Source organism: Tiliqua scincoides, chromosome 5 (genome assembly GCF_035046505.1).
Source record: "Tiliqua scincoides isolate rTilSci1 chromosome 5, rTilSci1.hap2, whole genome shotgun sequence".
Classification (NCBI taxonomy): domain Eukaryota; kingdom Metazoa; phylum Chordata; class Lepidosauria; order Squamata; family Scincidae; genus Tiliqua; species Tiliqua scincoides.
In genome coordinates this window covers 16410522-16425034 of record NC_089825.1, presented here as the reverse complement: position 1 = coordinate 16425034, position 14513 = coordinate 16410522, and the positions used below count along the sequence as shown (strand labels likewise).

Here is a 14513-nt window from a genome sequence, read left to right as displayed (position 1 = left end):
ATCCGAGAACCGCAGGTAAGCAAAACTGCGGATAAGGGACTTGATACTGGGGGCTCCTGTCCTCCTCAAATTACTGAGGACAGACTGCAAAATTTCAGCCTGAAGTAATGCCATCATTCTTCATTCTGAACTAAACCAATTGCCTCCTGATGGCCACAGAATTATATCTATGAAACTCCATGCCTTCCAACTTATATATCCTTATATCCACTTACCTTTAACAATCTTTTTTGCACAGTCATTATATACTTGCTCCTGAGTGGTGTGTGACTGGAATACACGGTCAAATGCATAAGGCTTAGACTGGAAATATAAAAAATACAAAAAAGGAGATTGAACTTATGAGAACTGGACCAGCTCTTTACACCACCCCTATTAAATACTGTGACATAGGCCTTACCTTGTACCCTTGAAAAGTGCAGCAAAAATAAAGCTATGTTCCTGCCTAGATTCATAAGGTATGCTGAAAACTTTCATTCTCTTTAGATATTCAGATTATATTGAATCAGCCCACTGGCTCGACTAGCTCAGTACTGTCAGCAGCTCTCTAAGGTTTCAGACAGGAGCCCTTCCCAACTCCACCAGAAGATACCAAGGACTGAACAAGGGATCTACTGCATATAAGACATGCTCTAATAAGTTCTAGCTGCAGATTGCTTCAATAGCAGCAATAACAAATCTTAATCTGACTGAAAAGCAGAGCAATATATCAGCTCAGAAAGAGGTGACATCCTCTCTTGACATCAAGAGGTGACAATCTGATTTTCTCCCCAATTTTGACTAACAAATGACACAAAAATATGTTAAATGTGTAAAAAATGTGGACAGTTCCTTGCCTATGCAGGATGAAAAAATACTAATGAAATCTGAGATTGCTATTTGAAAGCTTAAATGAAAACATGGGTACTGTATATTATATGATTTGCTATTTTATAACTATTCATTTGGGATATTAAAAGCCATTTCTTCCCAGTGTTGCATATACACAACTGGGATCAAGTGTGTACACCTGGGGTTGGACAAAAATGAGTTAATACATTCCTGACAAAAGGGCAATGTTTGTTTGAAGCAATCTTGACATCTTGCCTTCTCTCTAGTTTTATCAGGTTGACCAAAATGCTGTTTCTTTCAATGGTACCAAGCCTTAATGGGGCCTTCAAGTGCTTGTTGGTTTAAAAATGTTGTTCTGTACAGAAATAAGTCCAAGTCTATTAGACAAAAGGATATACATCACAATATTAGCGTTTCCAACATTTTATTCAATATATTAGAAACCCAGCAGCCCAGTTCTTATCCCTTACTAGTGGGCTTTCATTTCACAGTGGAGACTACTGTATACATTGGAATTCTGGTTTCTGTATATGCTCTGAATATTTTTAGTATCACACGATTAAGTACACTGAAAGCAAGAGGGCATGAAATTTCCTGGTGATCAAATTCTAAAAGCTGAAGAATATCTTGAATAGAACAAACCCTAGAGGTAGAAGCTACTCAAGAACCAGATAAAATCTCAATGGAAATGAGGTAACAGCCAAGACCAGCTAGCTGGGTAAGGGGGTTCATTTTAAGTGGTTCTCTTATATTTAGTGGGGAATAGCAACTTTCCCTATTCAAACCAGAATAGTATGTTTTCCTACAGCTGTACTGATAAATCATTCTTTTTTCAGACTGTGAGGTCCTTTGCAAGAAGAAGCTATTTTCCCTCTTTTGTTTTGTAAACTTTGTTGAAAAGTGGTATATAAATATTTTAAACACATTTTGTGATTTTTGGAAATTCTTATTAAAATCCTGACTAGCATTTTCAAGTATGAACATCACCAACTAGAAATACTAATGAACTGTAACAACTAGAATCCTCCTTGCTAAAGGTTTGTACAGTTCAAGAACTACTTGAAGCCCAATGGGAGAACAAATTCTCTAAATTAAGCACCTAAGGCCCACTGATGATAACAAAGATGAGTACTTAAACTTCTCCCATTGAAATGAACAGGATTCTGAAATGCCTGACTTTAATCATGCCCATGCACTGAAAGGAAGAATTTCACAAACTACCTTGAAAACAGGACTTATGAGTGTTTTAGAAATGCCTGCAAAGTCCTACAAATGCTCAGGATTCTAACCTCTGAACTATGCAGGTACTTTAAATGTATTTGTTGATTGAGTAACATCAGGATGCCCAACAATTTATCAAAGTAATGCAAGCAAAAGATGCAGGTGATGACAGTATTGCTCAGCTTCCATTGATATAAAGAGTTTAGATGAGAAATGAGAATACAACCTGAGTTTTTATATACTTAGGAAAGGATTACTTATAGAAAAACTGAACAATCCCAATTGAAGTAAGCAAAAAGGATAAGATATAGGAAGCCATATCTTCAACCCTTAACTGCCCAATCCTATTGCTAGGTGGGAAAAAACTGATTTTTTTTTTGTAGAGTTCAGTGTTCTATAAAGTTAGAAGTGCAGAACATGGTATTATGCGCTTTTATTCAAAGTTTACATTATTATAAATTATAATCACTTTAAAAGTACTAGGTAAGTGATATAGGTAGTATAGTGTCAGCAGATGCAGCCACAGTCATTACCTATGCACCCCCCATTAAATACATAAAAACCAAACAAGTGTAGATTTCTGGTTCTCTCACGCTCTTTTTCTTTTTTTTTACAAAACTGAGATGTGCAGAAAGCAGTATTATACGTTTTTAGTCCATCACTATAGTTTTCTACCATCTCTACCTATTGCCATGTTCTGCTGGTGGGCCGCAAGGTCTGCTAGCACAGCAGTCTCTCCATTGTTCTTTGAAGTACTTCAACCTGCATGAGGCCCACAAGGACATAAGCCACTGACACACACCCCCAGAAAGGCCATCAACAGGCCCTGGTTGGCAGAAAGGTTAAGTTCGGGGCAGATCATGGTTAGGATTGAGTTGAGCCAGAGGGGTAGCTCAACAGTAGTGGTGTATGCGAGATCCAGAGTCCCCATCCCAGGCCTGACATGACACCTGCATTTAACTATGAAGTTACATGCATAGATGTAATTCAGTGTCCTGGTTTAGAGCAGAATACCAGTTCTACAAAAACTTCTAATCCATTTTCAAATTCACACTGACTGAGCGCCTTTTAAGTGCTTCTACCTTTGCAAATACCAACAGCCACAAACCCAGAAGTGCAACAAACTCTCTCATTAAAGATAAATATGGCATTCATTTACCAATGCTGATTTTGCAGACGTTGCTATTTCCCCTTCCCCATATGCTAACCCAAGCAACTTAGCAGGATCAACATTAAGCAAAAAGGCAATTAACACAATATTTCGCTTCCAGGTTTTCAAAAGGTCAATGAACCGGTCACTTGCAAATGCTGCACAAGTGATACAGAAAGCCAACACCTGGAAGCATGCTTACAAATTCAAAAGTACAGCATCAGTACCACCACACTATGTCCTCTCAACATATACACAAAATAACATAAGACACCTGGTCTCTTCTACAGGAATTGTTGGGCTTGTGAAATAGCTGCAGTTATCTACATTCCACAAATGTGATTACCAGGCAATAAGCAGCAAATTACAAGTCTTTCTGCCTCTGCATACCCAGCACAAAGTGATACACACACAGTGTTCCATGCTTTGCAAAGAATTCATGAGAATATTCAGTCACACCATCTCTAGTTTTAAAGACAACTCAAAAACAGCAAGGATTTCTGTCTGTGTCTCAGGAGAAGTCAACTATACAATAAAAACAAATAAAGCAGAAGTTACCAAGACCAGTCAAAATTTGCAGACTTCTGACAACTATGTAAACAAAACACCTTCCACCCAACTTCATTCAAACCTACAGAAAGGTTTACACAAAAACCCACATGAATTTACTTATCTATATTCCATGGCGCTGTTTGATATTTTTGTATTTAACTTCAGGTAGCTGAACACAATTCCTATCACACTGAAGGCTCTTGTCAGCAAATAACCTCTTACATGGTGATAAGCTCCAACTTTTTAAAATGCAGGGTTGCCTGTTGATGTAAACCAGGGGTCTCCAAACTTTTTGGCCAGAGGGACGCATCAAATATCTGGCGTTGTGTTGAGGGTTGGAAAAAAAATTTAAATATAAAATTTAAATAATAGATGAGTGAATAAATGAATGAATGGGCTTATTCATTCAACCTCTCTGACCCTCAGAACACCCTCCAGATACAATCAGAGTACAGTTCTGGTCATGTTCAGTTGAGTGGGCCAGAGGCTTTCAGGGGACAAGAGGTTGGTTGCGGGCCACATCTGGCCCCTGGGCCAGGGCTTGGAGACCCCTGATGTAAACAGTGCTGTCTGGTTTCATGAAAGTATCATGCCTATCACATATGTCTGCTGCAGAAGATGCTTTGTGTAATTGTATTTCCTTGATGAACACACAGTACCTGATGGTTTGCACTCCTCTGAAACTGTATGCTAGTATAACAACCTGCACTATTTTCATAAACATAAAGCATTACAGCTGCAGTTGGGCATGGTGCAAGAAGGGAGAAAATAACATCCATGCACTCCCTTCCCAAAAGCATGCTAAAGAATAGAAACAGATCTCTGCTGCTAAACCAGGCAAATGGTGGCACCACAGCTGTGGAATGCCCTCCTGGGGGAACTGAAAACTGCTCCCTTGCTCGGGGGTTTTCAGCGAGAGCCCAAAACATACCTGTTTCATCTGGCATTTGGCTGCTGCCTTACTGTTTTGCCCTCTGCCTTTCTGTTGTGACTTGATGACCTCCCTGAACTTATCTGTTCCCCACAGGCTCCATGAATTCTTTTCTTTTTCCCTTAAATTTTGCTTTGTTGGGATATTCATTTTTTAACCATGTAATGTTAAAATTAAAGTTCTACTGCCTTGTTTGATGTTGTTATTTGTTGTGATACTATATACTTGACTATAAAGTTTTATAAACCACCTTGGGCATTTGCTTTGGCATACATCTCTTAAAATAAATAAATAAATACATACATACATACATGGACTGTATTAACTCCATTTCAAAGAGAGGTCTCTATGTTCCCAGGTACACCAATTGCTTTGACTTTCAACAAAAGACATTTTAAACATAATTTGTATTGTCTAGGAAGGGATCAGTTTGAGTCATCTTTCTCGGTTACCATGAGATTAATATGAATGCAAAAAAGTTATTGAGGGTTCACTGTAATGCCATTTGTGCCAATTTAATGAACAAATGGAGGGCAGAAGTTTCCACTGATGCCAAAAGTCCATTAAATTTAGATGCATTTATGAGTGTGCAGGTGTGCAAATCATACTTGTTTAAGGAAGCAGATTTCATTATTTCTGACATCTGTTAAACTGAAGGTTCACTGTAAATAAAGTGTCAAAGAATAAACCTCAAGAATGGATGATGTAGGTAGAAATAGCCATTCAATGACTAAGGTTCATGAACTATGCCACTATATTGTACCTTTCAATGTAGTCTGAATACAGAAAATATCACCAAGTGTGATGCATTACCTGAACATTACCAAATCTACATGCCACCAGGTGGCACAAAAGCTGTTCAAAGTTCATAAAACAGATTCCAAATCATCTTATTTTCAGATAAACATCCTGATCCAGATCTGACTAATGAAAATCCAAAACTTGTTTCTTACAGCAAATGTGAATTAGCAAAGTGTGAAAGTTGCAGAAATGCATTCTTCATTGTACTCATTAAAGAAACACAGACATGCAATTACGCATGAGACTGCTTGCCTACAGCAAATAGCAGAGATAGTATTTCAAATGCCTGGACAGCCCTTGTTCAATCGCTCAGTTAAAATTTTAAGGCTCAACAGCAAGTATATTGTTTCTCAAACTTCCTATCTGGCTCTACTCCCATTAGAGCTGGGACTTGCTTAGCTCTATTTCCATCTCTTTCCCCTAGCAGCCAGTCACTGCAGCCCACTCACCATTCACAGAGCACATACTGTAAAACCAGGGAAGGCTATAGGATTAAGTTGATGAGAAAAAGATAGAAGAAGGTGACAAGATGAAGGAAACAGGAGACAGTAAAGTGACAGCCTGCCCAAATGCAAAAAATAGGACAGAAACTCCTGCTGAGGAAGGTTATGAAGCTATATACAGCAAAACTGCCAGAAGATTTTTGTTTCTCCTTCTGATAGTTTACCCTGTGATATACTCATACTCCTTGCACAAAGATTCCTCAATGTGTTCCTGTACACAGAAGGAAAAAACTGAATTAAATTTAACTGAAAGGCCTTTCTGCCTGTTACAATTTTTCAACCCTATGAAACAATTCAACATCTGCATTAGACAAAATGCTTGTAATCCATTCTGTGTTATTGAAAAATATAGCACAAACAGCTAAACTGCCAAATCTTAACATGGTTTTTCATATCTCCAAAAGCCATCTTCCCAAATAGCACTCAACTAAACTTCTCTGCACATACACATTTCAATTTGTGTCTTGAACAAGTAAAATACTTGTTGCGGCCGTACTTGGATCGTGCAGACCCGGCCATGGTGATCCATGCTACGGTGACATCAAGGTTAGATTATTGTAATGCGCTTTATGTGGGGCTGCCCCTGAAGACGGTTCGGAAACTGCAATTAGTGCAGAATGCGGCGACCCGTGTGGTCACTGGAGCTAGGCAGTTTGACTCTGTCAGTCCACTTCTCTGGGGGCTACATTGGCTGCTCATTCGTTTCTGGGCCCAATTCAAGGTGCTGGTTTTGACCTTTAAAGTCCTATACTGCTCTGGGCCAGGGTATCTTAGAGATCGCCTACTCCCGTACAATCCGGCTCATCCTCTCAGGTCATCAGAGAAGGCCTTTTTACAAGTGTCGCCGCCTAAGGAGGTACGTGGGGCGGCGGCAAGAAACAGGGCCTTCTCAGTAGTAGCGCCAATGTTATGGAACTCCCTTCCCCTTGACTTGAGAATGGCTCCCTCTCTTGAGACTTTTCGGCAAGGCCTGAAGACCCTGCTGTTTAAACAAGCCTTCTGACTTCATGGCCTTTTTAACATCTTTTATACACCTTTTAGTTGTTTTTTACAGGCCTGATTCCTCTATGAACTGCTGTTTTATGCTCTTTTTATTCTGACTTTTATCTGACTACTGTTTTTATGGTTTCTGTTAATGTGTTTTTAATATGTTTTTATCTGTTTTTAATATGTTGTAAGCCGCCCTAGGTCCCTTTAGGGAGAAGAGTGGGATAGAAATAAAGTTTATTATTATTATTTTATTATTAAAATATTTCATATGAACTACAAGTAGCAGCTTGGAGTATTTTTGTAGCCTCAGTTCCAAGTAGGTATTTATTTTCCTTCTATTGTGCTATGCGGTCAAGTTAGTAAAAGCTTCAAAAAAGAAGATACACTTCAAGGCAATATAGGGCTGGCACTTAAGGTTTAGTTCCAATTCCAATTAAAGGGCAAAACACTTTACTGAGGTGGTGAGTTTTAAACTGGGTTCTCAAGAGAGAATTTGGCACCACCAGTGTTCAGGGAGGAGTTCCAGGCATAAGGAACAGAGTCTTGGAATGGAAGACCTTTAGGAGGGCCAAAGAATTCAACTGGAAGAGCAAGATCACAGGCAAGAAAAACAGCAGAAAAAGAGGTGAGAAAAGTCATGGACAGTTAAAGACAAAAAAGCTGTACCAGATACAAGACGGGGTGAAAAGCCAGAATAGAAACTTGAGGACCGACTACCAAGAGGTGGAGAGTTCAGCAGCTGAGTGCTCAGCAGAGATGACAAGGAAAAATTTGAGAGAAGGCAGTTAAGGAGAGTTCAAACTCTCAAGATCTTGCTGGTTCACACCCAGAGGCTAGACAACCATCCTCGTTTCTAACTGTAGAAACTCTTTATTGCTCACTAACACCAAATAGATTTTCAACTCCTGTTCATTTTATCACTCATCATCTTAAGGCTATACCATGGATCCTATCCTAGTGAGTATGACCCAAATAAAATTACTCCTCCTTGCCTGGGGGTTGATGAGGACACACTTTATTGTTTAAATCCTTTGGAAGCTTGCCAAGCTTTATAGCTTTTATATTGTACATCTTCACAGTAGCCAAAGACAATAAGGTTGCAATAATTCATATTTTGCAGATGGTTGCTAGACAAAGACACCTGATACCTTTGGCCACATCACCAAAGCTGAGTTAGATTTGAACCAAGTTTAAACTCCAGCAACATTAATAGCAAGCTTCTCTTCACAGATTTGACATAAGGCCAGATATTTTGTTACAGCTCACAACATCATTCTTCCATATTCTTATACCAAGACCACTTGAGGTAAGGTTTAAACAACTCTACACTCCTAGCTATCATGTATCTGGCATCCTTTTACAAGACAGACCTATAAAGTGGAATTAGATTTCTATCCAAGACCCTCCAGACACATTAGACTGTGAAGAAAATACAGAACAAGACAGTGGCTTGCTCTCTAGATACAGTCTGACAACGGAGTAATGACCAATTATTAATATATCAGCCAGGATTTAAGTCAAACATAAGAGTGAGTTAGCATAAATTCAATTCAGATAAGCATTAAGCATCTAGCATTTTGGAAAAATTTGAATTGTCAGTCTAATACTGCAGTTTATTTTAGCAGGTTAATGTCTGGTTATGAATAGTGGTTTTGCGTATATATTTGATTTAGGGTTGCTTTGAAAGAGAAACAGCCTCTGCTTTCTCTGAACCAGTTTTAAAATAGAGATTCTATAGAGATTCTTAATTCTACATTATCATCATAAACTGCAAGGCTAGAATAAAGCATTTTAAAACAAGACCATTCTGTCTTAAATGGAAAAAGTAAGCATAGCCTTTCAGAATTATGTACAAACAAATGCTTGCTAACAAGAAAGCTACTGTACATTGATTTATTGGTATTTGCTACTGAAGTTGGCAAGCATAACCAAAATAACACAAAGAGCCCAATCCTGTGCATATCTACTCAGATGTCCCAGTTTAGTCAATGGGGCTTACTCTCAAGTAAGGGATTGCAGCCAAAATCTTGAACACTTGCCTTTTCGGTCCAGCAACACCTTTCATCAGGCTGGATGGAAAGAAAACTATAAAAAAGTGGACTAGGCCTGGAGACATAGTCCCCAAGGGGCAGAACTTTTGGGGCCTGTTCACCAGGTCCAGTTCCCTCCCTCTTCTTATCATCAAGCCTGATGAAGGATTCTGATGAACTGAAAAGCTATCTCTCCAACTCCGTGTGTCATTTGGGTTGGTCCCAATAAGGATGTTACTAGAATACGGCTTCTAGAGTTGTTTTTTTTTTAATGGATCAACACAGGGTCCAACCCCATCCAATCTTCCAGTGCCAGTGCTGATGTGCATATGGGGTATGCACTGCTTCCTGTGCTGGGAATGCAATCACAGAGACCTCCTCAAGGTATGGGAACATTTGTTCCCTTACCTCAGGGCTGCATTGCGGTTGCACCGCTACTGGAAGGTTGGATAGGATTGGGCCCACAGCTGGCTACATTTTTTGGCCTTTGTTGAATACATTACTGAAGTTGCTATAAATACAGTTCAAGTTTCATGCCTGTTTTGACTTGCTAAGTATTTTTTATATTCTGTTCCATTCCCAAGTGTTTGCAAACACTCTCAGGTTTACAGTTCAACATTTTTGCCATTAAGCAAACTTGCAGAGGAAAGAAACAACCTCCAGTACACAAGAGTCAGCTGACCATCAACTCCCCAAGATGGGAGAATGGAAAACCGTGAGAGGAACTGAACTGCTAAATACAAGTTGGTTCCCCCCCTCGCATTCAGTGGCTTGACCACGAAATGATAGGGCAGTGGCACAAAAAGAAAATAAATTCAGAGCCCAATCCTAGGCCTGTGTATTCAGAAGCAAGCTCCATTATAGCCAACGGAGCTCACTCCCAGGAAAGCGGATGGGGTCGCAGACACACTCCAGCAGTTTTCCTGGAGAGGCCTGTGAACGCCAACCTCAGCACTGGACTCTTGACATCAAGGAGCTTATTCACCCACCCCACCCCCACAGCGTTCCTTCATCCAGTGGCTCAGGGCAAGTGCCCTACATTCCATAATGAGTCAGGCTGTGATCCGATACACATTTACTTAGGAGTAAGCTTCATTGATTATAATGGGACTTACTTCTGAGTAGACACTCCTAGGATTAGACTCAGGCTGCAGCCCCGCCCACACGTGCCTGAGAGTGAGCCCCACTGATCATAACAGCTTCTGAGGAGACCTGGGCCGGGCGCGGCTCTCCGCCTACCGAGGCCAGCGCCCCTCGGGAGAAGGCCGGGGCTCCCCACTCACCGCGACGACGACAGTGTCCTCGCCCTGGAACTTGGCGACGTACTTGTCGCCACGAGTGACCTCGGAGTCGTTGAGAGGCCTGAAGCGACACATCACTTTGATGTTGCACTCCGCCGGGTCCGCCATCTTGGCCGCCGCCTCCGCGCTCCTCAGCCGGCAGGGCGCCGCGCTCCCGTCCGCGCCCCGCTCCCTTCGCCCGGCCCCGGGGCCGGCCAGCTACCGCCGTCGGAGCCCGCAGCCCGAATGCGCGTGGGGAGGGCAGCCGCGCCGCACCGCTCCGCCCAGGCCTGGCCGCCTCCCGCGCTCACTTCCTCTCCAATATGGCAGCCATGGCGGCGCCTGCAGCCGGCAAAGCCGGGCCCCCCCTCCGGCGCTGGCGTCACCCTCCGCCGACAGGCAGCCTTGCCTCAGCACCGCCTCCGCCCACTGCGCAGGCGCGGAAACGGCCCCGTCCCAGAGACGAGTGCCTCAACTCCGCCTTGGGGCCACTGCGCAGGCGCAAGGCCGGTCTCTCTCCGCATTCCTCAGAGAAGTGCCTCGGCACCGCCTTGATCCTACTGCGCCTGCGCAGAAGCGGTCCGCGCTCTCTTCCCGCGTTCCTCTGAGACAAGTGCCTCCGCCTTGGGCCTACTGCGCAGGCGCAAAAGTGGCCCCCTCCGCGTCCCTCTGAGAAGTCTCCAGTCTGCCTTGAGCCTACTGCGCTTGCGCAGAAACAACACCCTCTCCCCGCGTCCCTCTGAAAGAAAAATGCCCCAGCACAGCCGTTGGGGAACTTGAAGGAAATTCCCCACTGCTTCAGAGAGATGAGACGTTGTGCGCATGCGCAAGCGCACGTGCCTGGGACGGAGGGCGTGGAAGGAAAGCATGCATTGCGGCTGTGCAGAAACTTTAAGGGAGGGAAATCTGGAGGAGAGGCGTGGAAAGCAAGAGGGGTTTAGCCCAGGGGTGTCCAACTTATGCATACAGTGAGCTAGTAGAATGCCTGGTGAGGACAGGGAGTGACGTCATTAAGCAGGAAATGATGTCATTAGGCAGGTGATGGGCAGAAAAAAGGCACTTTGTTACCAGTTAGGAACTCATTAGCCCCAAATGACATAAGAGAAAATGTGCAAATGTTGTTCATGTGTTCCAGATATGAGAGCCCAATTATCACACTGGAAGAGTCCAGTTATAATGGGGGCTAGATAAGTTGCACCTGGCCCACTGGCCTTATGCTTGACACCCCTGGTTCAACTGGGGGGGGGGAACTGGAATGGTGTCATTTTCTTCTTTTCACTTGCCCTTTACCTCTCCTGCCTGCCTTTTGAAATGGCAGACAGCAGGAAGAGAATGGAGGAGAATGAGGGCACAAGGACAACATGAAGGTAAGTGTCTTGCAGAGACTTTATGGTCTCAGGAGCCAGGGGGCCTTGGCTTAGCCCTGGAAAATCACATACACAGCCTCTGAACTGGTCCCTCCCAAAACAGAAACTGTCTTATGTGAAGCCAGACAATTGGCCCATCCAGCTCAGGGTTCTCTTCTCTACTTGGCCGCAGCTTTCAGGGATTCAGACTGGACTTTGCCAGCCCTACCTTGAAATGCCAAGAACTGAACCTGGGACTATCTGCATATAAAGCATGGCTTACTCTGACATTCCCCTGCACCGACACATTGCAGAGTGATAGTACAATCTTATGCATGTCTGCTCAGAAGTAAATCCCATTGAGTTCAGGCCTACACTTGGGGCCTACTCTTAGTTATGTGTCTTTAGAGTTGCACCCTAACATTGGTTGTGGTGAGCAAGTTATCTTTCTGGGTAGCTTGTTTGCCAGTACTGATGAATGCTTTTTACATTGAGGAACTAATAATAAGCTTCTAGGCAGCCCACACATCACAGTTTGAAAACTACTTGCCTTATAGTCTGAAGAGGATTAAGCCATTTCTGCCCGACATTGCATATACGTTACAGGGAGCCAATGTGTACATCTGTGGGCTGGGCAGAAATGGGTTAACTTAAAACAATACACATTTTTCACTGACTGTTCCCATGTTTTCATAATTTACTGAGTCATGTTGCTTTTTTACATGTAACTGCAGATGAATAGTAACTCTTGTTGCATATGATAGGAGTCTGATGGAATTGTTGCTTATTGTGCCTCAAAATGGAGGCTCTCCTACTTTTATTTAATAATGAAATGAAAAGATTTGAGGTGGGTATCCCCTGCGGAATACACATGATATTTACTCTCTGTGACTCCTGTTCAACGGGACTTTGAAAACTGTCCGCTTTGTTTCATTTCACACTCTTTGTTTTGCACTTGAGAGCTCTCCTCCCCCCCCCCCCGCCCCGATATGTTCAAGCATCAGCAATCACCTGATGTGTGCATAACTGACACTGGAATTATTTGGCCTGTTTTCATTCTCTTATCAAAGCAGTAGCAGGGATGCCAGGATGGATTTTTAAAATCAAATGCCAGGACCTTAACCACACAGCCTTTATGTTCATTCTCAGTTCTCTTGACTTAGGAAAGTGGTGCCAATAGGGCAGCTCCAAAGTACTGATAATTTGGGGGGGAGCTAATAATTTCTGGATAAGAGTTGGAAATAGCCCCAGAAGAGCCCCTCAGCAGTATTTATGGGTGAGGTGTCAAAAACAGCTGAAATCTACACAAAACCCTTGAAATGCAAAAGATATAGGTGCAGATTTGCATCTTAGTTTTTTGAGGCCACTCTGAGTTGGCAGTTGTCTGCCTCTACTAGATTATTTTTTTTAATGGACTTGAAATTAATAAGGTATGAAGGAGTCTGTTTTAGCAAAGCAGAGCAGTTCTGAACAACTCGGAAAAGCTGAGGCATTTCCCCAAGGCAGCTGCATTATTTATTAATCTCTTTTGGAAAGAAGAGGCTGTGATTGTAGGGAAGGGTGCAGTCCTGGGAACTGTGCAATTTAATGGAACCTTGTTTGGTGTGCTGCATCTTTCCAACTTCTCCCAATGGCTGCTGCCCTCATAATAACAACATTGAGATGCCATTTTAAAATGTGTGTTTTCATTCCATACGATATATTAACAACAAAAATAATAGTGAATAAAATTAATACTGTATACATTTTTTCACACGTTTGCAAACTGTTAGGGGACTGGAAACTCAGGTCAAGTTATTAAACTTGCTCATTGTGACTGGCAGTGCAGTCCTATGCATTTTTGCTCAGAAGGAAGCCTCACTGAGTTTAAAGGGATGTAGGGCCCAATCCTATCCAACTTTCCAGCACCGGTGCAGCTGCAGTGCAGCCCCAAGAAAAGGGAACCAATGTTCCCTTACCTTGTGGAGACCTCCATAACTACCCTCCCACCATAAGATGCAGCGCATACCTCTTTGGCACAACTACACCAGGGCTAAAAAGCTGGATGGGATTTGGCCCTTAGGGGCCAATCCATTTTTCCAATGCTGGCATAGCCATGCCAATGGGGTGTGCACTGCATCCTGTGGTGGGAAGGCAGACACAAAGGCCTCCTCAAGATATGGCAGCATTTGTTCCCTTATCTTGAGGCTGCATTGCGGCTGCACTGGTGCTGGAAAGCTGATAGGATTAGGCCTTCACTCCCAAGTAAATGCATATAGGAGTGCAACCTAAATTGTCTTGAAATCAATAGGAGTTCGGGTGCACTTAGGATTATGTGTATAAGTTCTTGACTTTGCTGACTGACGCTCAGGAAATGTTTCCTATGGCAGACAGGAGCTTGTGTTTTCAGAACGCATGCTGTGTTCACTAGTGTATATGTATGGATCTATCTGTCTTCCTCTGAACACTTTAACTAAGAAGAAAGTCCTGTTGACCATAATGAGAATACCTTCCAGACAGATATTTGTAAGGTTAGGCTCATTTTTTTAGGACTGAGAACATTAAAAAACAAATTCAAACCCAGCTGTTATTGGATTTATGTTTGGATTTATGAAAGGAAGAATTGTGACATTTGGCATTAGGGAAATGACATCTGTTGTATTATTAGTGCAGCAGAAGCTTTTCTGGTTTGTTTTATTTTAAAAAAAGAATTAAAAGCATTAGCAAAAAGTTATCTGAGGTACAAGTATAGAATGTTCAGTGTGCATGTCCAGCCGTTCTTTTGCTTCTGCCATTCCAGTTCATTAGATTGTCAGCTATGTGGCTAACATCTAGGATGCCCATTCTGTCGCCAGCTGCCCCTGGAGCGGTGTCCTCTGCACCTGTTACTTCTGCTGGC

The 14513-nt window shown here is 42.5% G+C and overlaps 1 protein-coding gene across 1 annotated transcript in view; it reads right to left on the bottom strand.

Moving 5' to 3' along the window:
- The window catches only part of KIF5B (kinesin family member 5B), a 45452-nt gene extending 34733 nt beyond the window's left edge, over positions 1–10719 (bottom strand). Inside the window, exons 1-2 of the mRNA XM_066627210.1 lie at positions 10293–10719; positions 216–303 (exon numbers count right to left, since the gene is read on the bottom strand). Coding sequence (XP_066483307.1) covers positions 216–303; positions 10293–10418 — 214 coding nt within the window. The 5' untranslated portion in view covers positions 10419–10719. The remainder of the gene's footprint in view (positions 1–215; positions 304–10292) is intronic.
- Positions 10720–14513: the final 3794 nt, after the last annotated feature.